Below are 27,996 nucleotides of genomic sequence, written 5' to 3'. Positions count from 1 at the left end.
AGAGCGCCGGTGAAGAGAAGGTAGTAAGAGGGTCTGTTTCATTTGCACCGAGTCCTCCCCTCGTCATGTAGCCAGCTGACAGGGAATATTTTTATCAGCCTGGCGCACACAGTGCAGAAAGGAAACGAGCTCATTTGTAAAAGCACACTCACAGCCAAGGACAAGATCTCAGCATGATAGAAGAGAGCTGTCTTTTTGTTCTATCAGAAGTGAAATCATTCATTTTTATTTATGCACCTGCCCCACCTTATCATGCAAAGGTTGTGCACAAGGCCTTTCCCACTTTGTGTCAAATGAAGCAGAAAACAGAAATGTAAAACGTGTTCCCCGCTGTCTGGACCCTTCCTGTGCTGAATTTTCTCTGTGTCAGCATAAAGACATTTATTGTCTTCCTTCGCATCGTATTTTAGTCTTTCCATTTCTTTCCGTGTCTTTTCTTCCTCGCCTCTGTGGAACTTTCTTCGAATGCAGTTGGGCTGAAAAAAGTCACCTTTGTTTAGATAGAGAATTTACTCTGTCTGTGCATTATCCACGATATTCATGGTTTACATGTCTGTTGATTTGCATGAAGTTACAAGTTGGTAGGATGGCACAGCTTAAGAGTGCGTGAGAGGAGGCAGCAGAGACGGAGAGTGGGCATCAATTAAGCATGTGCTGAAGTGGCGTCACTGGGCTGCTGTGTTGGCATGTCTGCACCGTTCAGGAAAAACATGGCTATCTCTGGGGCATTGTTTGTAATTTGGCATGTAAGAACAGCTAGATGGCTCCTTTATGTAAGCAGTCCCAGAGTCGCAGACATAATCTCATATGCATATATTGAAGAAATAAATAATTTTACAGAAGTATATTTTGTTTTAAGATTATTATGAAAAATATTAGAGCAGCCTAATCCATTTTTACAAAGGGCTTATGCTTCCAATTGGCTTGTGTGACAATGCTTTTGAATGTGTTTTTTAATCAGGATTAGTGTTGAATGAATCTTATGTGGAAGCAGGAAACATAATTTTCTTCATCCTCAAATGGCATGCAAATCCCTTGCTCTAAATTGCTTGTTCTTCATCTCCAAAAGGACAGTCATGGCCAGAAAAATACTGTTTGATTTATTTATTTATTATTTTTCCAAAACAACACGGTTTCATCTCTTTGCAGCGACACAAATAGCCTAAGTATGACAAAGTGACAGATAGATGATCCATTGCAGACGATGTAATTGAAAACGCTAGGAGGGGGTGGACAATTAATCTCTCTTTCTCTCACTGCTTCAAATTTCCATGGAGAAATACCTCAAAATGCAGATAATTGATAAGAGTGTTATTGATTAGATGGTTTGGGAGGGGAGGCAAAGAGGTGCAGAGGTTTTCCATCACTAATCTTTCTGGCTGTGACTGCATCTAAATAACCTGCAGAGAGGGATAAACAGGCGCATCCATCATGGGATGGCTGGTGGAGACAATGATGAATGCCTCCACCCTCTGCCACCCTCCGCTGCACCTCTCTTTCCTGGTCAGGGATAGGAAGTGACACCGGCACTCAGGAGAAATACCAGGCTTCAACTGAGCAGGAAAACGCCTGCTTTAGCTCTGCTGTGATGGAAGGACTCGGGGCAGACTTTCGGTGCGGGTTGTTAGAATTATCCCCAGCCCTCCATCTCCTTGTCTCTGTGAGCTTGTAGGATTATCCATCTTGATTGATCCTGTTTGTTTTGTCAAAAAGAGAATCAGTTTGGAGGATTTCTGAGTGTGTGAACTCTCCCATGTATCCCTTCTGTGTGCTTGTATATAAATTGATTGTGGTGTGGGTTTCTTTTCTATCTGCATGCCCATGCACTGCGAGCCAAATCCCCTGTGCTGCTTCGACCCAGTGAGCAGGCGTGCCCACGCCAGCTCTCCTCAGAGGTGCCAGTCTGATAGATATGGTGTGTGTGCCAGGCTGTGCCTTTTCCTCCTCAACCCTGCGGCACTAAGATTGATCCTCTGTTCCCTCCCATTCTTTTCTCTCTTTTTCCTCTGTGTGCCTCTGCCTTTATGAGACTGTGAATAGGTGAAGCTCCCAGGCTCCAACAGATGGCCGGAGCTGCCCTGGTTCACTGTCTTGCGTGGATGCGCGCACGCAGGCACACACACACAGATATATATGCACACACACACAATGCCCACAAACATTACTGCCCTGTGAATCAGACCCAACAGGAAGAAAGAGAGCAGAAGCACAGCTAAAACTAATGGGTAACAGCCAGGTAGGAAGACGGAAAAGACGTGCTCGAATAACAACAACAATATTCCAAAAGAAGTGGACAAAAATGCTGCTGAGAAAGGGAGCGAGGGTGAAATTGAATTGTAGATTGAGGGAGCCTCTCTCCTCCCTTTTTCCCTCCCTCTTTTATTTATCTCATGTGAAACCACGCCTCCCTCCTTTCACTTGTCAGTGCATCTATAACAGTGAGCTGTCTGCACCGGGCTGTGTGTGGGGTGAGACGATCTCCTCGCTCTGCTAGTACAGCGGACCCGATCTGACCGGACCAGACGAAGCTGGATGGTACTTGACTGGCCAAACAGGTGTGTGCATTTTTATCTGTGCCTGTGTGTGCATTTGTCATAGATGACTGGGGACAGCATGTGTATCCCTCAGTATGTGATTGCTTGTTCCTCCACAGGACTTGCTTTCAGAGTAGCGTATCTAGAAGGTACAGTGCTGGAGCTTTGCCCTAGTTTACACTTGAATGCTCTGATCCATTCTGTTCGCCTCTGAGATTTATGCGTGGAGTCGCTAACGGCACTGCTTATTGTGGTAAGAGAGATGGGACTGTTCATCGGATGCACTGGAGTATCTGGCTTTGAATCGGAGCAGTAAGGGGATAAGCTGCTGTTTATTTGGTGGAACAAGTTGGTAGTTTGGGGGCTTTAATTTGGTTTTTAAGCGATTGTCTCTATAAGTGTTTTTCATGTTTCAGCATGCCTTATAATATGCCACCGAAAAGCAGCTTTAACAGCAGCTGTGCTGAGAATCTGCAAGTGTCTACTTTATCCACTGAAACAAGTCAGTGCAGCTTTTACTGTTATTTCGTCTGTCTTGGTGTTACATCCTATTTATAAACTTCTCTTTGTCCTCATATTTCCCAGTTTTGAGAAATGCTTTCGTTGCTTTGTATTTACTCAGCCAAATAGAATCCTGACTGTTGCTGAATACTGTGTGGTGTAAAATTAGAGTGAAAATCTGAACTTTTTCCCAAGAAAAGACCAGTCCAATTTTGAATGCTTTACACTGAGTAAACCTCAATTTGCAAACGGACTCCTTCATTCTTGAATCGCCATTTCGTTAAATGCAGCCGCTGCCACTCCTGTAAGAACCTGCACAGCTTTAGTCTGGTCCCTGTGAATGTACTCGTATCACTGTTTTAACGTCTTTATGGGTCAAAAGGCTGTGTCACCACCAAGTGGTGATGGTTAAGAGCAACAGAGTCAGGGGATGACCTAGTGGCTGCAATATTAATGACAGAGACTGCTGAACGTCCCGTGTTCTTTGTAGTGATATGGGGTGAACAAACGCAAAGATGGAGGAATGGACGGAAAGTAAAGAAGCTTCAGAGATCTGTTCTTAAAGCATTCATTATTTATCACAACGCACTCTGCCATGGAAGCTCTAACCCCCACATCAACTGGCCTCTTTTCTCACTAACATGCCAGTGGACTGAAGGAGGATGCTCCCATTTAGTCTACCTGTCGGCTAATCCCCGGACATTTTAAGACTCCATCTTTATGCTATACACTTACTCTCGTACACATGCACACACCTACATGATGTTTTGTTCATATTTATGTTTGCACACACTAAGCAGTAATTGCAGGGTTACACTCACTAATGTAATGGGATGTGAAATTACAGTCGCTTATTTGTGCTGACTTAATTGCAGACATGCAGCGATTGCACGTTCAGTGCAAAATTTGTGCTCATGCACACCCAGCACATGCAGAGCACTCCGTCAACCATCAGCCATTTTCCTCTTAGTTTTGTTCTTTTGTTCACACACTCTTTCTTAGACACATGAATTCCACACACACACACACACAAAAACACAGGCACAATCAGTGGGAGTGACGACCTTGAGACCTGTTGATGTTGTTTGCAGCGGCCGTGTTGTGAATACATAAGAGGCCATGTGGGGCTCCCAGCAAAAATGGGGTTCTTGACACGCCATTTGTAAAAATGGCTTGAAAATGTGCAGGAGAACTAGCGATGTGAGTCTAGTGTCAAAGTGAGACAGCAGCATGAATATGTATTGTATGTTAATCCCACACGCTTGACTCAAGCTGTTGATGAAAACAGAGGACACGTTCCCCCATCTTCACTCTGGGGAGGAAGTGCTATCGACAAACCTATTGTCAGCACAGCCTCATCCCTGGGCACGGGGGCAGAGTGGTGACAGGTGGCAGATATCGGTGACAGCAGCCAAGGTGACACTGCAGGATGGGCTCTGAGGGCCCACGGGCGACTGGAGCAGCGCTGGTGTCTGCTCTTTTTATTGCCACCTTGACCTTTTGTGGTTATACACAGGGTGGTTAGATTAGAGGGTCGTAAAGCTAATGTCACCCATTAGCTTCATTCAACCCTCTGCATGCGATGGTTTACTTCACCTGCTCCATTTCCTGGCCCCTTACATTTCCTACACAGTCTAGCTAAAATGTTCCCGGTCCCTTTGTTTTTAGGCATATCTTCACTTAGAATGACAGATAAACTCACTGGGCTGCCATTAAAGTGACAATAGAAACTTCCCCCACAATCCTCCTCAGTGCCACTGTTAGAAACACAACACTGAATAACACACTTGTTTAAGCCTAATAACTAAACAGACTGTGTTACTTACTGATATAGTAGAAATAATACCATATAAATTTCCTGTTTAAATCTCTTGTTAAAAAAAATGCATGCCGGCCCGAGGTTTGCTCTTGTTTTTGGTCCCTAACACTCGCCACCTTCTTCTCTTTTTATTTTCTTTTTATCTCCCCCGACGGAGGAATGGGGCTCATTTTCTATTGTCAGGTAGAGTTGTCACAGCTACTGTTGTGGTTGCATCATCCAGCAATTCAGCTACCTGGGGTAAGCTACCAATAGATACTGAGGAGAACAAAAGAGCTTCTCCTCCTGTTTTGGTTGTGTAAACCAGAGGGCAGCCATAGTAAATTCAGACTTTTGCAGAATTTGCGGTTAAACATTGTTGTTATTCTATAGCCTCTACTTGTGCACTCAGCATTTCTTTTAGAATGACTAATTAATGGCAAATCTTGGCAATTGGCTGTTTAAACATAACATAGTCCACTGAAAAGAGGCAGAAAGGAGGGGGTGGGAAAACAAAAACCTAACGTATACCGCCACGTTAGACCTTGTGATATATCGGCTGTGGCATTAATTATATATTGGGCTTAATGAATATGTTGGGTGTATACGACTGTATTCAGAGATTTTTAAGTAAAACACTGCTTCATGTTTTATAGGAAATATGTTTTCAAGTTTTAACCAGCAATCTAGGGTTGTACTTCTCACTGAAGAGCACAGAAACCCTCTTTATCCAGACAATAAGTAGTGGCCACGTGAATCCCTGTTCATCTGTGTCTATAAGCTGCTGTTAGCAGGTCCTGCTGAGGCGGCACCAGGAGATCAGTATGTAAATCTGAGAGCTTCTGCTCCTCTCAGCTAAAATGGAAGAAAGGCAGAAGGACTCCTTGAATGAAGCATCTCAGACACTCCTCTCTGGAAGCACAATGAGAAAGAAGCACAGCCCAGGACTGATAGGAGCACGCTGGTGAAGTACATCGGTGTAGTTCTTTCTCCGTGTTTGTGCCTGTGTCGCGTCGGATAAGTGTGCGCTGTGTGCAGATGCAATTCCCACTGTTTATGTGTGGAAAGCCATTCGACTATTGTGTGCGAATGCAATCAGATTTCAATCTCTTCCCTCTATATGGCTGAGCTGCTGTGGCGGAGGTGCCCCCACGGGGAAATGTAATTATACCCTGCTGGCCACAGAGTACAGGCTTCACTGGCCTATCTGTCTCAGGAGAGACAGCGGCTGGAGGCCCCTTCTCACTTGCAATATCAAACAGCAGCGATGTCACTAAAGCCCTCTTATATCTGTGAATTTTGTATTAAATCCGTGCACCGCAATCTGCTCCTCTAATCAGCTTTTAAATCCCGGGGTTATCTGTGGCCTTTTGCAACAGTTTTGTTACAGTTGTGAATAATTTATGACAGAATTATCTGCGGTTGCTAAGAGCAGTGATTGGGAGATTTCAGAACACAGCCAATATCTGACTCAAGTTCAAAGCCATTTTTCTCACCTCTTTTTTTCTGTCTGAGAAGCGAAATCTTATCAGCGCAGATGTAATTATTGTCGTAATTGCTTTCATCTGCATTTTCTCCACCTGCGTCCTTCGTGAATGGCATTGAGGCATTGAAGAGTTTTTTTTATTGATCAATCTCTGATGTATATTCCTCTCATCCAAGCATGTGCTTCTGTTTTCTATAGCTGTGGCTCCTCTGCTGCCTGCTCTCAGCTTTGCTCTGAGGTGTGTGCTGAGATGATGTCCATTAGTAAGACAAAACAAACAGACACACCCCACTCTCCTGAATTTAGGCAAACAATCAATGAGAGCACTCAGATAACAGCAGACTAAATGGCCCATTGATGTTATGATTAAATGAATACAGGATGCAGAGATGATGGTAGGACACACCGACCCAAACCGACTAAAATATATTATTTTCTCATCTGGAATTTATATATACTGTACAAAACATCTCTCAAACCCTCCTGCCCTGTTCGGGCACTGTCGGCATGTGCTCAGGACACATGCCTCACAGTCGATCAATATTTTAGACTCCCACTCTTCCTCTGAACACTGAGGTTTTTGGTTTATTTGGATTTTCTTTAGGAAACTTTTTCTTGGTATCTCCAGTTTTTTCTTTGCCCAAAGGCTCCACTGTCACTGCTGCAGGCTGCTCTCTCCTTGTCATTATGGTCGCTTCCCATTCAGCTCTGCCAAGCCAGTCATGGCTACCAGTGCTGGATTAATGGTGTATTACACATTATTGGTCATTTATAAAAAAAATTTTTTTAAAAAAGGTGACACAGCTGTTGATTAAAAAAGCAAGCTTTGGATGCTTGGTTGGGAGCAGAATACGCTCAGTTTTTGTTAATAGAGTTGTGTTAGCATGTTGCATCCACTCCAGGAGCTTGTTGGCTTTTGATGTCCTGTTCACAGAAATGGATAGTTGCTTCTGTCCTGTGCACATTTTTTTTCTTTTTGTGCAACAGTTTTGATGTGCATATCTCCATTTCTCAGCTGATGGGTCTATTATGATGTTCCTGTGTCCCACATGGACTTAAATCATGGATTATTCACAAGACACATTTGGGGTTTTTTCTGTCTCCCATTACTGTGATAATTAAAGAACCTAAGTAATGCAAGTAGGGACAAAATTGTTAGATTCATAATTATAATGTGATTGCTCTTCTTAGGAAATATAATGTCTTGCAGACAGATAAAATATGATTACAGTGTAGTGTTACTTTGAACTCCAGTACATTACAAAATAATAGATTGAACTGATCAGAGTGCTGATAGGCATAATGAGCGCTGTGTGATCTCGTTTGACAAAGGCTCAAATATGATTTAAAGCAAAGAAAAAATTAATAAATTTTAAAGAGAGAGAAAATGAAACAAAAAGCTATGACAAATGTGGGATATTCTTTAAGTCTTTGTTAAATCAGGAACAATGAGTTCAGCAGCAGTGAAGATTCCAAATGGAAATACTGAAAGTTGAAAATTTTACCCAGCAAATTTCAAAGCATCATCCATTTCATCATGTTGTACCTGGTCATGGTAACTTATCAGAAGTTCAGCTGAGCCCGAACGCTTCTGTCTTCTTCATTTCCCTGATTTGCTACACTCTAGCTCTACCTTAATCTCAGTTTCTGTGTTCTTCGCCCTCTCTCCATCCCTGTGTTTAAGTCACAACTGCAGTTTCCCACCTCGTTGCGCACCCTCACCCCTCCCTCGTGCCTCTCCCTCAGGGTGTAGCAGTCATTGTTGTGCCAAATAAGGTTTATGGAATTACAGATCTCTGAAATTGGATTTTCTCACTCCACCAAAGCACTGGGATTACAGATTTAAGCCCGGGTGCACTGGGGCACAACTGACCTGTGACTGAAGTGTTTTTTTCTGGCTTCACCCCAAGGTGGCAGATCAAGAGATTGATGTGCCAACAGCTCTGGAGTGAGAAAGGCAGGCAGGCCGGCAGATTCTTTGTATCAGTATGTACCTGGCAATTAAATAGATTCAGAGTCAGACAGCTTTTTGGCTTGTGCGTCTGGATTTCTATTTCTCTCATGTCGACCACTCTCACTCTTACACACTCCTCCACGTCTGTCCTCACAACTTTGAGTGTGTTTGATCTAATTCTCATCTAATGAATCTTTTGATCTTCCTCGCCTGACACCCAGACACATCCCAGATTTCTACATCCCAAAGTAGCTCAATTCGTTCTAATCCTTAAAATCTGGCTGCTGGTGAAGCAATTGATTCCAAGTGATGTACAAAGATTTGCACTGTCTGCCTGAGGCTTGTTTAAAGAACTGTGGGATTTCTTAACTAACCTTGATCCTCCCCCACCCCTCCCGTCCCCTACAAATCTACCTCATCACACCTCTAGATCAATTCTGTCATTATCGCTCAAGTGATTGTACATTAACCACAATTGGAGTGAGGAAGCAGACAGCGCTGTGAATGCAACATTAAGATGTTGGCAGGAAGGTGGTATTCATTAGAAGTGGTGGCTTTGTGAACTCTTAATTGGAGAAGAGATAGGAGTGAGGGTAAGGGATCAATGGAGCCAGAACTGAAGTTTCAGTCCACTGACATCAATCAGTCGCCTCTCCAATGAAGAACGCAACTAATCAAAAAAACATTGCCTCAGGCTTCCAGTTATTTGCTCTCACAGTCAAACGTGATCAGGATCACTGTAAAAAGACAGCTCATTCCAGCTTATCTGGAGGATGAAGTCAGCTCGTAGCTTATATTTGTCAATATTTGCTTCAAAATGTCATTACTGTTTTGGTGTAAAACTGGCAAGAACCTGAAATTCTCTTCACAGAAAGGAATATTAAGTGAACCCCTGGTGTATTTTTACTCCACTGCTAAAAATAGTCCCTTCCTCTTCATCTTGCCATTGCCTGGGTAATAGCCATCTTTCTGCCGTGTCACGTTTTGATGTATCATTCTCTTATTCACATCAAGGACAAGGCCAGGTGTCACATTTTCTCTCAGTTGCCACGCTTGTCGTACTTCCTTGTCACCCTTGGCCTGTTCCAATCCCCTCCTTCCCTCATCTCCCTCTCTGCTTACTTTTTATTAAATCTGTCACTTCTTTATCTCAGGGATTGAGAAAGAAGGAAAATCACTTTTGCCATTTGCAGCCTGCTGTGTCTGCTGAGTTCTGCGAATGTATGTGGATATCATTTTTCGCCACATAAAATCCTGTCAAAATAAATAATGTCTCAGATGTTTTGTGTTGTCACATCACTGAAATGCTTAGCTTTAAATGCCTATTCCGGTTACTTGTATGACTACTACACATTTTTAGATGGACAGATAAACAGGCACAGGTGCACAGACTCACCTCTCTTTGATGCCCATGAGTGGCTAGGAGTGCTGGCTTGGGCAGAGAGCAGCTGGGGTCAGAGACGTGCCTTGGCAGCGAGATGACAGTGGGCTTTCCAGCATATTCTTAGCTATGCTTCACATACCAAATGGCTAGGGTTTTGTGTGTGTGCGTGTGTGTGTGCACGTGCATATGCACATCACCACTGTGCGTGTGCAAGACACCTCATCAAAGATTTCACAGAGAGTTATGGAGATGTCGAAGTTGGTTTTGGCTTGCCTCAGATGTTTACATGCTGGACACTGACACCTGTCCAATCAGAACAGGGATCAGACAGCTCCATTCCTGTCAGCATGTCTTCACAGACAGACACCAAACAAGGCCTTGCAGCTTACAAGATCACAACTGGAGACATTTGGAGACATGTAGATAGTGTTAGATGGCAGCTTGATGGAAAGAGGAGGGTGAAAAAAGCTATTTTTCTGTAGCTCCACTGCTTCTGACACCTAGTATTGTTTGCCTGGCTGAAATTTAGCAGCAATTTCATAGTGTTATGAAGGCAAACGGGTTGTTATCACTATTGCTAAAAATGTCCCAGAGAGTAAGAGGTAATTATGTTAAAATCAGATCATTTATATTCTGGTACAGGTCTAATTAAACCACCTCCTGAACTATTGCCTGCTTCCTCAGGCGTCACAACATCCATCATACATGGACTATCTTGTTTGAATACCGTGTGTACACCAGATGTTCTCAGTCATTGGGCTATGTGTGAAAGAAGAGTAACATTTCAGAGTGGCATCTAGACAGAGTACTTAATGGCATTTTTTAGGGTGGAGCGGAACAAATCAAGCTGGGGTCAAGCATTAAAAAAATATTTGTTAAAAAAAATAATGCAGTTGCAACAATATGGAATAATCCGGCTTTGTTTGAGCTTCTAAACTGAAGTAATATATGTTCCAAGTATTCAACCACTCTGGACTTTGTGTTTGCTTACAGGATTTGGCAGTGAGAGGCTGATTTCTGTGGGAGAGAACATCTTTGGCAGCTTGTTTAGAAAAGAAGGTAAGGATGTTCACCTCTCAAAGAGAATTTTCCATCTGTTAACATCCCCGTGGATGGAGTTTTGTCGCGTTTCCACAGATAGGTTTCTAAAGATGTGGATCAGTGCATGTCTTTACGTTTCTTCGTGAAATCAAATCACACAGATTTGGTCTTTTCTGGTTATCTGATTTTGTACTTTTTGGGTATCACACCTTCATCTTCAGAAATAAGTCAGGGACTGACTTATTACTTTTTCCCGTTACTGTGGATTCTCCTTATTCCTGAGAAAACTGCAGGTTACGGTTAGTGTCAACACTTTATTTCCTACAATGGGGATGAAATCATCTCTTCCAAAGACACCACGTTGCTTCAGCCAGTCCCTTAATCACATCAGCTCATTTGATCTGAATGCCAGTGATTACCACTTGGTTCTGCACAAATAAAGGCACGGTTGTTATTGCTTCTGCAGCGAGGGACATCATGATGAAAGAAATCTGTGGGTGTTTTGGTTGCTGGCCACAGCAGATGCACCCTCGTCAATAGAAATTGGTAGTTATGAATAGGAAAAAAAGAGTGAAATGAATGCTGTAGAGTGTTGGGTGAGGTGAGACTAATGAGCTGGTTATAAAGTGTAGACTTTTTATGAAGAATCACCTTCACCCCCTGTAGCTTTGGGTTAGATTAATGTATTATCTAAAGAAGTAATGATAGGACTGGACACATTTTATGCTTTAAATTAGTTGTTAGATGTGTCACTGTTACTTTGTCCTGATTTCCAGTAACATAGTCGTGCTGCTGCTATGATCAGAGTCATTCTGTGTGATCAGTTGGATAGCTGCAGAAGAAACTGCTCTCTGTACATGTGGGTATATTATTTGCACAGCTGTGTACAGCTGTCTCATTATCACTTGCAAAAACATCAGTATGCAGGGCAGTTCTCCTTTCTGGTTAACAAACAACTGCTACAAAGGGCTCCTAATATACATGCAATAGTTTACTGTTTTGTTTGTGAAGACAATATGCCTCACTATGAAACTTGTATTGACAGACGATTTAAGGCAGCTCAGCTCTGATATAGCTTCTGTTTCTGTGACACTAGCAAGAGCAGACAGGTGAATGATGTGCCTTTGCTAAAATATTCTGTTTGAGGACTGATCTCCACTTCAAACCCCTAGTTTGAGGACAGCATTCACCTCTCTCTTTCTTCCTCCTCTTCTTCCTGGTAGAGAGAGCCTTCGGCAGTCAGTGCCGGATAAAAACCAAAAGTCTGCTAGAGAAACTCTTCAAAGGTACAGTTCATTCGCTGAATGAAGACCTCATCAATTCAGCCTCCCCTCTTAAACCAGTGTCCTTTCCGCAGAGTTCTGGTTGTTTATGAACAAAGTTGTTTGATATATCTCCACTATTCCTTGCAGCTGATTGCATAAGGTGCTTTTGATATCGTGTGAGTGACAAAAGGATATTTTTCCCTAACCGCTTTGGATTAGCCAGTGGTGGGTGCAGGTTTCTTACATCCAGCCTAGGATATTTGATGCACACAGCAGGGGTCTTGGAGCAGTTTCCTGACCCTCATTTTCCACATCAGCAAGACAGAAACTCCCGGCTTGCTTCCATGCACCATCCTGCCTTCTGCCCACTGATTAAAAGTCAAATATTAAAGTGCTCTGTTGTGACCACGGCCTAATTGATTCTTTCCGCCGGGTGCACACAGAATGGGCTGACAGCAGGCAATACCAGGCTTTGTCAACATCGGGCATGCTGCCTGACGCTCAGGACGGCACCCCAATAAAGCCTCCTGTGAGTGTGCCAACCTGCGGCCCCACACACACTGAGGCCACTCGGCACTCCGGCCAAGCTTTATAGTAAAAACAGAGGCAGCTCATTCTTTTGCTGTTTGTCAGCTTCCATCAGCTAGCTGGGAGCCCACTTTTTATTTTTAAGGAAGTTGCTGCCTGTGACAAAAGTGTGTGTGTGTGTAGGTCCACGCTTGAAAAAAATCTCTTTAGCCCACTTGCATAACCTCTCATCTAACTTAAGCAATCTGGGGCGATGGTGCTGAAAGGCGCATTCAGCTGAATGCAAAGTTCCACAAAGGGCCCTCTTCTTTTTTTCCCATCCCCAGTTTCCTGCCCTTAAGATAATTGCTTTAATAGATATTAATCACAGCTGTGTTTAAAAAGGAGCTTACAAAACACACGATGACACCGAGTATCTCATCACCAGTCTGTGATAAATGCTGGATAGGTGTTGGTGGTTCTGTTTGAAGTCTTGTCTCTTACACTCTAGTGTAGGAATCAAATTTCTTTCAGGTGCTCCCTTATCCACAAAGGCTTGCCACAGCAGGTAGCTTCACATGTTTGATTTGACAGACTTTTTTTGAACAAGACGTCTCCTTCTAGAATTGAACCATGGATCCTTTGTTTGGTAAGTAAATGTGTAAAGCACTACACTATAGGAACGCCTAAACTGAATTTCTACAGCAGTAAAACAGTGCGTTTCTCCACTCTTTATGTGAAAGAAATGCAGCGTCCCTGTGCCTCTCCTGTCGGCTTACCCTATGAATTTACTGGCCATTTTATGTACACCATGAATTGGCTTTGCTCCCCATCTATTTTTAATGATTTCTGACTGCACAAGAGAGGGTTACAGTGATCTTAATGCCATATGATGTTCATTAAATGCAGACATTCATTTACAGCATTTTTCTCATGAATGTGATTGACCTTTTTGCTCAGTGTGAACCACAGTAAAAGGGTATAGGTGCCTATTAATCGCTTCATGGTTGAAAAACTGGGCATATCTCCTATCCTGTTTGCGACACAAGGTTGATGAACTCCATCCCAGCGCTGTTAATTGATGCCTGATTGAAGAAAGTGGGATAAAACAGAGAAATCACCCAAGAGAAAAAGTCAGCAGGTTGCAATTAAACAAGTGTAGAGTATTTTGAAGAGGTTATCAACAGAACATATACAATTTCCAATTAGGAATTTAAATTTCTTTTCACATCCTGTTTCAGTATGATCGGTTGCCAGCCCAGCTCTGGATTGGTCCCTTGGCTGCTTCAGGAGTAAAGGCCACTGTGAAATAACCACGATGTCCTCTGAGCAGGGTTTCTATTCTTCCCCCATCCTGTTACTTCCCTGCTGCAGATCCCAGGAGAGGTTCCAGAGGCAGAGTGGGGGTCATGATCACACTACAGGAGGGCGACAGCCGGCTGCCTTTCTGACAGGGGTCTAATGGAGGCTTAATAGGAACTAGTCAAGTTCCAGAGGCCTCTGCTTTGACCTTGAATTTCGCCTGTGGAGGCAGGTAAAGAGGAGGATGAGGGATGGAAAAGGGAAGTGATATTGTAGAAGCTGACAGGCAGGTGGTTTAAACACCTTTCTGGCTCTCTGAATCTTTTTTTTTTTTACCTTTGATTGGGCAAGTGTGTATGTCTGTGTGTCACCATGAGTCAGAATATATTTTAAAAAGTATATATTACCTTAAAATTTATTTAACTATTCTTGTTTTTTTATTGATATTATAATTGTGTGTGTGGGGGGGGGGGATTCATATATATGAAAAAAAACCTTTTTGTTTTGCAAGTAACTTTCAAGTTTGAATAATTTCATCAAACTTTAGTGCATTATTGCCGTATTTGAAATGCAACAACATTTTTTTTTTTCTTCAGAATAACTTAATTACAAATCGTCCGGATTTTTAAAGCAACAGGTTTGAAGGTTATTAGCTTTGGCCAAGTGCACTCAAGCAGCTTTCTTTCACTGCATATTGATTGGACATAAAATGAAACATATGGATCCAAAGCACAAGGAGACAATGATGAATTCGGTTCAATCAATTGTGAAAACCCCCAAAGATAACTGTAATTATGAATATTTAATATTAACCTTCTTTCTGCTCTTACTTACTAATATTTGTTCACACATGTAAGGATGTGTGTGTCTGTTTTTTTCAGTCAGTAATTCAAATCACAGGAAAGTCAGGCCTGCAGGGACAGCTGATGAGCATTATCCACAGTAAAGAGAGACCCACTCCTGCCTGATCAATCTGAGCTCTCATTAAAAGGCTGCCAAGCCCTTTGCAACCCAATACAATATCAATACTGTAGCACCACAAAGGGACCTCCAAAGCTGTTAGGCAAGTCGCTGGCAGCTTAACTGTCATTACTGGGTGGGCACCATGCCAGAGACCCCCTTTGTGGGCCACTTAGGCTCCCCCCATGGTCCCAAACACAGGTCAGGACAGACAGATGGGCTGTCTGGGCAGCTGTCCCGAGGAAGAGATGGAGAGAGATGGATGCCGACCTGTAGAGGAGGAGACGGCCTGCGCTCTCTCGCAGTATAGAGGGATGATATAGACTGTGTGTGTAGAGAGTGTGGAGTTACACACACTGCGGTCTCAACCGTGGCTTGTTTGTTTGCAATGCATGAGTATTTTCTGTGTTACCAAAGCTGATGTTTACACAGACAGACACAGATGTTTGCATTTAAACTGAACCAAAAACAAAGAGTTTGCTTAAAAAGACACACTCTGTGAACTGTGTTGTTACAGAGGAAAAACATTCCGGGTTTGGGCATGTAGCCTAAGATTCCTGCTGGGAAAACCATAAGCAATGAATGGCACTCTGTGGTGATTTCCAAGTAGAGCAAATGGGGGGAATATAAGTGACCATACATAGAAAGCCTCTGTAATTCAGATCATTGTGTGGAAATCTCCCCTCTGTGCTCTAGTCCTAACCCCCTGTGTGGTTCCGATAGGAGAGGGAGGGATAAGCCAGTAATCCACTGACAAAAGGGCCAGGAGAAAGCCAGCTAGCAAAGGTGGGGGGGGTAAGGACAGAGAATGGGAGGAGTGAAGAAGTAAAGAAGCATTTGTTGCCTCTCAAAGTCCCAAGGGTGTGCTTAACTCCAGATAAGATGGTCCTCACCATGCTCACCGGTCCTGGCCATCCCCATGCTGTGTAGGGCCTCTTTGAATAGTTAAGAACCATTGTTTATCCGTTAAGTAAAAGATTGGCAAGTCTACAGAAGTGATTACTTCAGCAGCAGCTCAACTGTAACTTCCTACTAGCGTATTGATTTATCTGAGCTGTCTTTAATTTATTCAGCGGGTGGCCGACAGTTGTTTACTGAAAGTTGAAACTGATATTGTCCGTAATCATCATTAAGTCTGGGCCATAAGGAGAGGGAGAAGTCCCCACTGCCGCTGCTAATTTGATAATAGGAGAGGAATGGCATGTAATTAAAAGACAACAGATGACAGCTTAAAACCTGTGAGTCCAGTGGAACAAGATGTGTGCAACTCATAAACCAAAGGCGCACAACCTTATTTAGAAAAATAACAGCAACAAACTTTCAGCAGATAATTATCACTGTGGGAATCTCAATATTGTTCTCATCAAGCCTTTTCGTATTATGCAATTCTTAGCAGACCACGTTGTGGATTGATGTTAGATTTTTCAATGCTGCAGCAGTTACACAATGTCATACAGAAGTCATTTGGCTGCTCTGAAGTCTCAGTGAGGTATTTAGGTTGGTGGAACAATGGCCCCCAGCTGATTTGTCCGTTATCCATTTAGCTGAGATGTGACACACTGTAGGGGGGCTTTGCCACTGGTCAATAAGTGCCAATAAGAAACAGTCATCACTCAGCGGGCTGCCCTGTCCACCAGCGTGCTCACTTGTTTCAGCTGTCAACCCCCATGTCAAAGGAGCTAGCAACTGAGCCGCTCTTTCGGATGCATCACAAATGGCTTTCTCATATACAAACCTGAATAGGACAGGAAAGGCAAGGACACTCAGAGACTGCAAAGCAGGGCGATTTTCCCTCAGACATCTGAATAAACCCATCTGAAGTGAAAAAAGCTACGTATTTGCAAAACACCATTGACAGTTGCTCATTCTCTCAATCTTAAGTCCCTGGAGGTGGGGCCGTGGGGGGTTGAACTCAAGTCAGGGACAATCGTGGCTCTGTTTGTGTTTTCTCTAACACCTCCGTGTTCTCTTTGGGCTCTCATGGAGCGTACCGCAGGGGTGCATGAGAGGAGGGGTAAGTGCCGTGACCCTGAAATGGTCCCTGACTGGAGCCCCTCAAAAAATCCTGCAGACCACCACGCTAGCCTTACATGCCACCCGGTTGCTGCTGGAAACAAAACGCAAAGTGGACATGTGTGAATCAAAGTGAAAAGTAGCATCTTAAGAGTTCAAGAGTGAATCTGGTTAATAAAGAAATCCTCACTGCAGTAGGTTTTTATTTGTGGTGTGGCTGAGTCCATTATGGGGAAGATCTTCACTGATTTAGTTTGATAAACCCTGAGGAGACCAAAAGGTAGATCTGTGATGTCCCTGTAATGCCTTTGAGAACAATACAACAATATGATTCTGTTCATTTCCTCCAGATTCAGAGATAATTAGCCTAACTGTTGTTTTCCTCTTTTATGTCCCCTCATTGGAAAGAGAAGTTTGAAGTCTGATACACACAGTGTGGGTGTGTTTGTGTGTCTACCGCTCAGTATGTGTGTGCGCGTGTGAGACGTTGTGTGTACTTTTATAGTCAACAGAGCCGAGTCTGTCAGAGCTCTTTGTTCTCTGGCGAGAACACATCATGACTGGGCTTTTTGTCTGAACTGACAACATCATACAGTCTCTTTTTCTACCTCGCTCTCTTTCGTCTTCCTCTCTCTCTCCTCCACCCTCTTATTTTTTTCCAGCAAACTATTCACCCACCTTCCCATCACTTTCTCCCTCACGCATTGAAACCATTTAAAAGATAATGGGCCCTGTGGATTATGGAGGTATGGCGATGATTTTTTTTCCTTGTGTCTGTCTGGGTGCTTTAGCTTTGTGAGGAAGTCAGAGTATAGCGTGACTACCAGAAAATGACTACTGAGGGCAGTTTTTTTTGCATTTATAATTTATTGCCATCTTTGTTTGTTACCCTACATTTATGTAACTTTTACTTAGGGCCAAAATTTAAACATCACAGCGTGGCAACCAGATAAAGCTGTTCGATGTCTCCTTCTGCAAGCATGGGGAGTAATTAGCTACCTCCAGCATCTACGTTCCCTCTGTGAAGACTTTCCAGGAGGTTTGATAACCTGGCATGAGCATGAGGTCACTGATAAAGCGCAACTTACATAGATGTAGCTTTCTGAAAAGACCCAAAAACTCTAATATTTACTCCACTACCCCCAACACTGCTGTAAAAACATGAAAAAAAGGAGAATTTACGAACGACTCCGACACAGGTGGGGCTTTTCTCCCTCAGCAATAGGTCTGGGGTCTTTTTTGTTCAGTTTATTTCCTTGTTTGTTTTTTTAATTCCCCAAATCTGAATTATGCATTTATACAACCACTGAAGGTTGTGAGGTAAAGATAATTATCTCTGACACACTCACAGTGGTGTTATCTCAGTTAGCAGCTACACAGTGTCTCACTTTGTGCACGCTCAGGCTGGACGATCACCACGAAGAAGGAAAAAGTAAGTGATAGAAACATTTTCTTACAAAGTATTTTATTCTTGTTTTGTTAATGTACAATGAAATGTATCCTTTTGGCTGTAGCATTTATAGCACTGCTTCACTGTCTCTGTGTGAGGGGAAGTTGTGAAAAGCAAGGTGGAAAGTAACCAGGTGAAAGCTGCATGAACCAGCGTGGTTCTGTAAAACTTGGATGCAGAAATTGAGCAGCTGTTTGTTAGATGTGTCAGAATAAAACTACATATAACTGCACAACTAATGTTGTGTTACACAGGATGTGTAGCTACTTTCTGCACAGGGTTGTGCAAGGTGTGCAGGAAAGGTTGCCAGGGCTCATAGCATTAGCCTGACTCGGCAAACTAATCTGACTTTATTTTGTACACAGTGGGAGGTGGCACACATTTCAGTAGTTAAAAATGCGATTATTGAAGTGATTAATGGTTTTAAGATGACTTTTAAATATGTATGCAATGTTTGTATGACCAATATTTAATTTGTCCATTGTGTCCAATTTTGGATATTTTCTGTGTGCTTTTGTCATACAGTCAGTTTGTTTTAAACACTATTAAATTAGTTGCATCCTTACTGGAAATGGGCGAAGACAACAGTGGACAGCGGTGTGAATCATGTCTGTGTTTACTCAGCAGCCATAATTTTTTAATGAGAAAAGTTTGTTGATAATTAGTGAGAAAATTGGGGAATAATTATTTGAAAATGATGCAGAATGCCTGAGAGTTTCATTGTGTTATATTTTAGTATGTGCCGAACTGTCACCTGCTCTTCGATTTTTTTTCAGTTTTGCTTTATATGTGTGTTTTTTCTGCATCTCTTAATTTACACCATAAACAGATGTAGAAAAAATGCAATTCACCAGAATACAGGAAGTGAAGTGCATGTTGCTCCAAATTTGGGGAGGAAATCCAAGAACTCTTTCTTAATGTGTTGCTTCTGATATTCAACCCAACCCTGTACCGAGTTCTCCTGAAGGCCTTGGATTTGGGTTGATATCAGAGGTCTGTGTAAACCAGTGAGGTTGTCCTAAAACACTATAAGAAAACTGTTTATTTATCCACATTTATCTACAAATATAGTTATTGTACTTGTATAGCATTCGATATGTTTTCTATAAAGAAAACGCTTGTTAGTGAGTGTGAGGCAGAGAGAGAGATTTCCAGACAGAGCACATCACCACTTCACCTCTTCCCCTGGAGCAGCAGACTCACTGCAGGATTAATGATGTGTTAAGTGCTAAAATTACACACATTCATATTTCACCATTTGGGCAGCACATTCCACATGGCATTAAAGGTGAGGGGAGAATATTATGTGTTAACAAGAGAAGAAACACAAATCTGAAGACAAACAGTTTAAGTGCAGAAAGAAATATTTCACACTTGGGTCACTTCATCGCTGCAGAAATCAAATTTTCTCACTTTTAAAGTCTAACCACTGGTCTTTTGTGTCTGCGTATTCAAACAGAAAATTGCTGTGCAGGTTCTGACTGTCATCTTAAAATGTCTGCAGTGTGCCGAGCTTATCGGAACCTGAGGGAAATCTAAATTAAATCTTCTCAGTGAATAGGATCAGCCTCTGCATTATCTCTTGTCATTCTCAACGGTTAAAGTTAGTTATTAGGAAGTAAAGGCACATTCATCAGAAGAATGTGTGGGCTCTATTTTAAACCAAGGAGCTGCTGGAGAGTTATTGAATATGATTTCAGGGTTATCAGCGAAGCACTGAGAGTTTTGACCAGTGATGGATTCTGTCATAGTAAAGAGGCATTGTTTTTGGATGTCATTGCATCGGTATCAGTTGTTAGTTTGGAGGTCAGTGTTGGAAAAAGATTGTCTGGGGTCACACAGCTGTGCTACGGGGGAATCAAGAGTCAAGACCTTCTGCTCCAAAAAAATGACAACAAGTTGTAACTGCGTAAAATCCACATTTTTACTTTTACTGTCAAATCAGAGTTCATAGAGACATAAAACAGCTGACAGGGGAAAGCAGCATTCTGTCTTATAGAATGAATTATGAGAGTCTGATACCACGATTAGTCTCAGCTTGACAAAGGATCTATATACAGGGTTTTAAACATGAGCAGCAAACACTTTGATATGGAACAATTTAGCTGAGCAACATTCTCCATTTGTGCGTTGCTTGCTTAGCTGTTCTGTGGGTTTTAGCTGTTCTCTCGCTATGAAATCATTGTATCTACATTTAGAAAGAGGCGAGTGCAGCCCAGAGCCTTCAGCTAATGGCTGCAGAAAACAACTGAAGCATTCTGTTATGTACCTAATTTCATCTAACCCACTGTTTTTGTTTTTTCTTCTCATTTCCCTTGCTCTCTGATTCACCATGTATATCCCCTCAGTCACCCTCAATGTGTTTCATAAAGGGGAGCAGAGAAGGCAAACACTCCTTCACATTAATCCGATCACGTTCCAAAGTGTTGGCTTCGTGTCTGAATGAGCACCCTATCACTTTTCCGCAAAAGTTGCGATGACCTATTTAGTAGTTCAGCACTAGGAACATTTACTTATCTGTTAATGGCACAAGTCTGAACTGCATGCTGTCACATTAATAGATGGATATACACAAGACAGCACAAGACAAAGACGCAAATAGCTCTCTCCATCACTGTCACTGAATAAAGGAAGGAACATTAACGTGAAAGTGACCCATCTGATTGCGTGAACGCATCGCTTTAACATGCGGATGAAGCCACACACACGAAGTTTCACTTACAAATAGTTGAGCAGTGGAGTTAATGACAGTTCATTAAGACATTTCAATGGACTTTAAACTGGCTCACGCACTTGTTTATTTCGGTCTCCAGTAGTTCTGAAAGTCATATACCAAATAACACCTTTAACTGTACAAGTTTAATTTTCATGACCAAAATCTTACCTTAGCCTTATTAGCTACATTTGCACGGTTGGGTGTCTACAGTGTTTTGTAATAATAAGAATAATATATTAAGACTGCATGTGAAAACAGCCGATTTGAATGCATAGAGAAAGGGGCGTGGGTGTTGAACCTACACTGATAAAGTGATCGTAAGCATAAGAATTGTAATGCTGCTAGATTTCTAAATAAGCCCAGGTCAGCATATCAACTTGAAAGATGACGTGATATATCAGTACTTCTTTTACAGATTAATTGTGCTGCCATCAAATTGCACAAAAGTCAGTTGCTGTAGCTCCACCAATACCTCAAAATAAAAAATTTTCCCAAATCTGGTGGTGGAACAGAGATTTGCAGAGAATAATAGATTAAGGAGACGGACCGTGGCTTCTTATTATCATGAAAAAAACATTCCATACTGTATTGAGAATCACAATCCCCTCCTTCCACTGGCACGCACGCCCTCGTGCACGCACGCACACAAATGCAAACTTCCCTGAGAGAATGTTACTCTCACGTAGATGCATGCCGTTGCAGAATTAGCATCTGAATACCAACTTTTGTTGGTAAATGCAAGGGTCCTTGGAGATTTTGCACATTCTGTTCAGAGCTAGGCAGGCCAGTGGGAACAAAGTCACACATTAGCAAAGCCCTGCCAGGCTCAATTATGACCAAAGGGATTGGCTTGATAGTGTTTCAGCGGGCCACATTCAGCAATGGATGTGTCTATTTAAACATTCCTGGCCACTTCCTTTATGTTTTTCAGCACCGTAGATGGCAAATTCCTCTGTCAAGAACGAGGCAGAGGACAATATGGCGGTTCTCTGCGACACATCCTGTTTTATTCTGCTCTGTTTTATATGGCAGCCTTGGCCTATGAATCTAGTTTTCGCGTTTTGTGAAGATCTGTCTGCAGTGGAAGTGCTCGTGCTTTGTTCTCTCCAGACTATATGCCTAGAATTTTTTTCCCCCTGCCTCGCACAGTCTTTTTTCCCTCAATCTTTCTCTGTCTAAGAACATTGGTGATAAAGAAACCAGGAGCCTGACTTTAAGCTTGTGGGCTTTCGCCTCCATATTTTATTGGCATTATGAGCACAGCTGATTAAATTGCAAGTGTACGCCATGGCTCGTCCTCCTTCAATATGTAATAAATGTCTTTTTTTTCTCAGTTTTCTCATATTCTGTCTGTGTTTTGTGCCTTCTCGGGGGATCGCAGATTGGATGAATCATACTTTGTGCCTGTTTCAAAGCCCAAGGTGTTTTATTTATAGGGGAAAAGTACATTAACGCCTCTGCAAAGTCTTTGGAAGATTTATCAAGTACTCTCCCAGCTTCCACCCTGCCTCACTTGAACTGTGACAGACCTAGTAAAGTACAGATGTGAGTTGCCGGGCAGTGTAACATATCTGCCTGCCGATCCGGTTTCTGTTTTTGTCCCTCCACTCTTGCTACCGTCTTACCATCATGCCCATGCTATGACATGGCCGGCTCTGTTGTCACTACATTTATAATTCAGTCTTATCAATAAAAGATGCGTGGCATTAAGTTTTTATCTGGTGATGCAGTGCTGCTGTCTCTTAAAGCCTCTTTACAAGCGAATGACTGAAGAGCAAAACTTTCCCTCTGTGCTCTGACTTTCAGGCATCGCTTGGCATTAGTATAACCTTAGATGATCCTTGTTCTTTATACATGCTTTTAGAAGCTTATTCCCTATGATCTCATATTCTGCTAGCTTACTCCCACAGCCTTCCTCTGCAAGCCCCCAGCCTTTAATGAGTTTTGCTGAGAGTTATATTTACTCAAGTTGTCTTGTGCTTCTGTCTAAATGGCAAAATTTCTTCTTTCATTCTGTCTTATCGGGCTGAATCAGCATTGTTGTTTTGCAGCTCACTTAGTACAAAGAGCTGATGTGGGCAGATCTCTGTCAGGAAAACGAGCTCTAAATCACTGCAGTTTACAGACACAACATGGCCTGCCTCGCATTATGAATGCGTATAAGCCAACACGGTCATGTTGTTGGAGACTGAGAGCAGCTTGGCTGACAACTGCTGTTCCTTAACTGTCGTCCATCTGTTTTTTCCACACGTCTTCAAGGTGCAATGTCTTCTGTCTGTTTGGAGGTTATGGTTGCGTCTGCTTTTTCTTTGGGTTTCATGTAGCATCTACCACCCGAAGAGATAAACAATACGAGCAGATAAAAGACAGACAGAGGGAGAGCAAGCTGGAAAGAAAGAACCGTGTGTGTCGGTTAGAGCTGATAAAAGCCTGAAAATCCAATTAGTTCTCAGTATCGGGGCAAAGGAGGAAGCCTCATGGGAGTAATGTCAGGAAATATCCACCACCATAGCATGACAATAACACAACATTTACATACTTGGCTATTGATAGAGCAGCGTGAAAAATCTAACTGGATGTTTTCTTGCAAGTCAGGACTATATTTGGTAGCCTTCCCTGATGGCTTTTGCCCACATCAGCTTTTTAAACAGATAAACAACTATCAAAGGCAAGCATTGTACCTACTACACCACAAGCCGCCCTGAAAGAGGAGCCAGTAGGCAGAGGATGATTTTAATTTTTCAACATACTGAATCTCTTCTTTATTCTCTTTAGATGTCCTGGAAATGATTTTGGTGATGAGGTTTGCACTACTGAATGCAGACAGCGTTGGTTAAATGTGTGTCCTTTCAGCAGGTTTCTTTTTTTTCCCCCCCCTTATTATGATTTCCCTCGTTGCTGGTGCCTTCTTTTCATACACTGGCAGAAATGAAAGAGGTATGGAGGCAAGGAGGGAACATGAGAAGGAAGCAGGGACAATTCAGAAAAGCACAGAGCCCCAAGTTAGAGCTCATGTGCTCCTCCTGGGAAGAACCGCATGCCCTGGGTTAGAAGAGCAGAGCAAAAACAGCTGCTGCTACATTTTAATCATGTATTGATATACTCATAGTGTGTATTTGCTTGCATGAGTGTGTCGATGGAGGAAGACAGAGGACATACGAAGGTGCTGGTTTTGTATTTGTCTTTGAATCAGGACTGATCTGGTCACAATCTCATTGTGGACTTCCCAGCACATATACCTAACCCCCACCTTCTCACGACAGCGAAACATCACAGTGGGTTGCTGTTGCTTACAAACGGTTTTTAATTACGGTCACAGGGGTGTGTAGCTGCTGATGTGTCATCATAAATTAGATGCTATTTAAACTTTATTGGGGATTTGATCAAAATGAGAATGCGCTACATTTTATAAGGCAGATTTTTGTTCCGAAAGGTTCAGATGTAAACAAAGGTGGAAAAACGACAAACAAATATTTATTTCTTTATTTCTAAGAAAAAGGTTTTTATTCATTTCGAGACTAAATGTGATCCTCGTTATACAGCGTTTTTTGTTTTTTTTTTGCATGAAGATAAATAAAACGACTCTTAAATCTCGAACACTTACTGATGTGTCTTAATTAGCTACAGTGCTTGTAGCGCTTGTCAATTCTACTGTTGATTTTTCGTGAGTTCTTGCAGTCATTGTTTCTGGAGTTTTTACACTAGAAAGTCAGGTTACCGCTGCTGTGGGTTTGCATGGGCACAATAACCAACAGTTGCCATGGTAAACTCTAATGGGATGTATTGTTAATGAGGAGGAGTTATTAGAAAGCTAATAGGACTGAAGTGTAATTTTGGCAAACTGCATGTAGAGATTAATTGAGAAAAGACTATTTAACACATACTTGGCTCTAATTGTTATGTTAAATGTGTGCTCAATTTTTTTGAGCAACAATGACAATAAATAGACAATGTTTTTGTGTTTTTATCTATTTTATTAACCTTAGTGTCATATCCACATTTATTCTTCTACTTTCATTTTCACACTGTGGGGATTTTCTGTTGTAGTGTGCCTTGTCTACTTTATGATTTAAGGTGAACATTTTCATTAGAGTCATATTTTGTCCTCACGTTGTCACTGCGCTCAATGACCCCTGTCTTCATTTCCCTCCTCTCATCCGGTCTCTCCTTCACCTCTGCCTCACACTCCTTCACCCAACTCCTCCTTCCCCTGTTCTTCGCATTCACCCTAACCCCGTTATGATGAGGTGAGGCCCGAGCTGGCCTCCAGCCCAGGCCCATTAGCCCCAGCCTCGCAGCCATGTGCTCATCACCAGAGATCATTACAATCAGCCAATGACACCACTCCAATGCATCATTAATGATTGATTAACGAGCTGAGCTCAGCCCAAGCGGGTGCATTTGTACGGAAGAGCACCCCATAATGGTCAGGCAAGGCTTGCATCTGCTGTTTTTAACTTGTGCAGCTTTGTGTATGTGCGTGTGTTTGTATGATTTATTCTCATCAGCTTCCCTCTGTGTCCTCTTCCTCAGGCTGAGTAAGGAAGTTGCTGACTCCTCTGTGTTGAAAGAAACACTAAGGAGGTGACTGAGGAGGTGGCGTGATGGCAGAGCGGAGGCTCTCCGCCCCTCTCCCTCTCCTTCTCTTTCTTGTCCTGGTGGGAGTTCTCCCAGAGATTGAGAGCTCGGGATATCTTTCCGGATATCGCCTGAGGAGTCGTTTGCAGAGGGACCGGCACATCCGCAACATCCGACCCAACGTCATTCTCATTCTCACTGATGATCAAGACATAGAACTGGGTAAAATGTTTCCATTAATCCTCTGTGGTGTGCGTTTACCGTGTGATTATGCATCTGTATCTCTGTTCACTTTGTCGGGTACAGACATTTTGTCCATGTGTATCCACCAGCATCAGCAAAGGAAAGTCAGCCTAATGCTGCCTCTTGGCACCATAACAACTGGCCCACTCAAAGTCATGTGTTCCCTTTGCCAGCTCCTCTGTCGCTGGCATGAAATGAGGGCGGCCTATGGCTTCCATTGTCTGGTTGCCAAACCCTGGCCATCTCCCTACCCGCTTAAGTCTTTTAGCAGCGTATTGGGCTGGAGTGGCTGCATAATGGCCTCAGTGACATCCTTTGTCCTCCTGTGATCACCAGTGAGAAAACTCCCATTGAAAAGCAGGAATTTATGGTCAAGCATCTGTTTCCCCAAACAATCACCATCCGCCTGAAAAGCTTTTAGTACACAGTAGACCAAATGGGTTACTTTACAAAAAAAGATTTATTCTCTCATCTTATTTCCCCCCTTTCGTTTTATCTTCCCACATCCATAATGTTTTTCCCCCCTCATGGGTTATATTTATATTTTCACTCTTTACTCTATGTTCAACATCTCACTCCTCATTCCTCTTGAATGCTTTACATCCCCCTGGGTCCCTTTCATTTCAATTGCTGGCTTTTGAATCTGCTCTTACCCTCCTGTCCCCTCGTACAACCTCCCCTCCCCCCCCCTTCTCTCCCTTTCCCCCTGTTGCCTCCCAGGCTCTATGCAGGCCATGAACAAAACTCGGCACATCATGGAAAAGGGCGGCACACATTTTTCAAACGCTTTCTCCACCACGCCAATGTGCTGCCCATCCCGCTCCTCCATCCTGACGGGAAAATATGTGCATAATCACCATACCTATACCAACAACGAGAACTGCTCCTCACCCTCGTGGCAGGCCCACCACGAGCCGCACACCTTTGCTGTCCACCTCAACAACTCAGGCTACAGGACAGGTGAGCGTTGCAGAGTCCAAATCGAGCTTCAGTCATTGAGTTATGAAATTTGCAAATAAACCTGAAAAAGAGTACATCATTAACTTGCTGCGCACCTGTTCTTCACTCAGCCTTTTTTGGAAAATACCTCAATGAGTACAACGGCTCCTACGTGCCTCCTGGCTGGAAGGAGTGGGTAGCATTGGTGAAAAACTCACGTTTCTACAACTACACCCTCTGCAGAAACGGTGTACGGGAGAAGCACAGCAGCGACTACACAAAGGTATTATTGCACTCTTCTGACATCAAAAAGAAAATACATGTATCTTTACAGAATAATTATCCCTGCATGTGCTGAGATTGATACAAAATCATTTAATGAAATTTGTGAAAAGTGATGCTTTTGTTCAAATGAAAACAACAATTCAATAAGTTTAAGCAACATAATACACATGAAAATTACACTTTAAAGTAGCTTAACAAGATGAAGGGTTAAAACATTGAGCAGTTCCACTGACTCAGTATCAGTAACGTCTGGTTTTGACTCGCACAGTGCTGGTGCTCTGCTCTTTGACTCCCTCTGTCACTCACTGAGTACATGATAAATAATATTTCATGTACTTTACAGGACTATCTGACAGATGTCATTACCAACAACAGCATCGACTACTTCCGTACGTCCAAGAGGCTGTACCCTCACCGGCCTGTGTTGATGGTTCTGAGTCACGTTGCTCCACATGGTCCAGAGGACTCTGCCCCGCAGTACAGCTCCGCTTTCTCCAATGCATCACAGCACATGTAAGGAAATGAGTTAGCTTCAAATTGCCTAAACAAACTGTGACCAAGTTACGAGTTAGCAGATTGTTGCAGGTTTTCCGATGATCTGTGATAATACATGCACAGATAATTGGCAGCTGTTTGAACAGGAGCTTTGCCTATGGGATGTAAGCGTGTTTGGTTTCAGGGGGACAAAGATAACAAGTACACAGATACATTTTTACATTTTCACATCCAGACCTATTTGCTTGCATATGAGTCATCTGTGCATTCATTCTGCTTCTATGACCGAGGATGACACAAATTCCATAATCTCGACTCAATCTCATCCTCCTCTGCCTGCAGAATGTTGTTGGCAGCCGATGCCTTTCCTTCCACTGCCAATGCTTTGCTCCAGTTTATTTGGCTCGTGCATTGTTCACATTAGTGGTACCACCGTAATGAGACCTGCTAATTTGTAGCATTTTGTCAGTGGTACAAGAAGAGAGGAATGATGTATGTATAGAGCTTAGGTAATGATGAAGCCATGTGCACACACAAACACACAC

General features: G+C 42.7%; 1 protein-coding gene across 4 annotated transcripts in view; it reads left to right on the top strand.

Moving 5' to 3' along the window:
* The window catches only part of sulf2a (sulfatase 2a), a 47,414-nt gene that overhangs the window by 11,990 nt on the left and 7,428 nt on the right, over positions 1 to 27,996 (top strand). For 2 of the 4 annotated variants that reach the window (XM_086291551.1, XM_086291550.1), the window contains exons 3-7: positions 10,651 to 10,716; positions 25,445 to 25,711; positions 26,453 to 26,692; positions 26,803 to 26,954; positions 27,300 to 27,469. In XM_086291551.1, coding sequence (XP_086147677.1) covers positions 25,516 to 25,711; positions 26,453 to 26,692; positions 26,803 to 26,954; positions 27,300 to 27,469 — 758 coding nt within the window. In that variant the 5' untranslated portion in view covers positions 10,651 to 10,716; positions 25,445 to 25,515. Of the gene's footprint in view, positions 1 to 2,425; positions 2,556 to 10,650; positions 10,717 to 13,844; positions 14,005 to 25,444; positions 25,712 to 26,452; positions 26,693 to 26,802; positions 26,955 to 27,299; positions 27,470 to 27,996 lie in introns of all 4 variants that reach the window. The other 2 variants (XM_086291549.1, XM_086291552.1) reach the window with 2 other exon arrangements.

Source organism: Aulonocara sp. 'chitande type north' Nkhata Bay, linkage group LG5 (assembly GCF_057382095.1).
Source record: "Aulonocara sp. 'chitande type north' Nkhata Bay isolate Kocher_YH1m ecotype deep benthic linkage group LG5, A_spYH_male_GT1.1, whole genome shotgun sequence".
Taxonomy (NCBI): Eukaryota; Metazoa; Chordata; class Actinopteri; order Cichliformes; family Cichlidae; genus Aulonocara; species Aulonocara sp. 'chitande type north' Nkhata Bay.
Note: the sequence above shows the minus strand (reverse complement) of the source record. Positions and strands in the feature narration are given on the sequence as shown.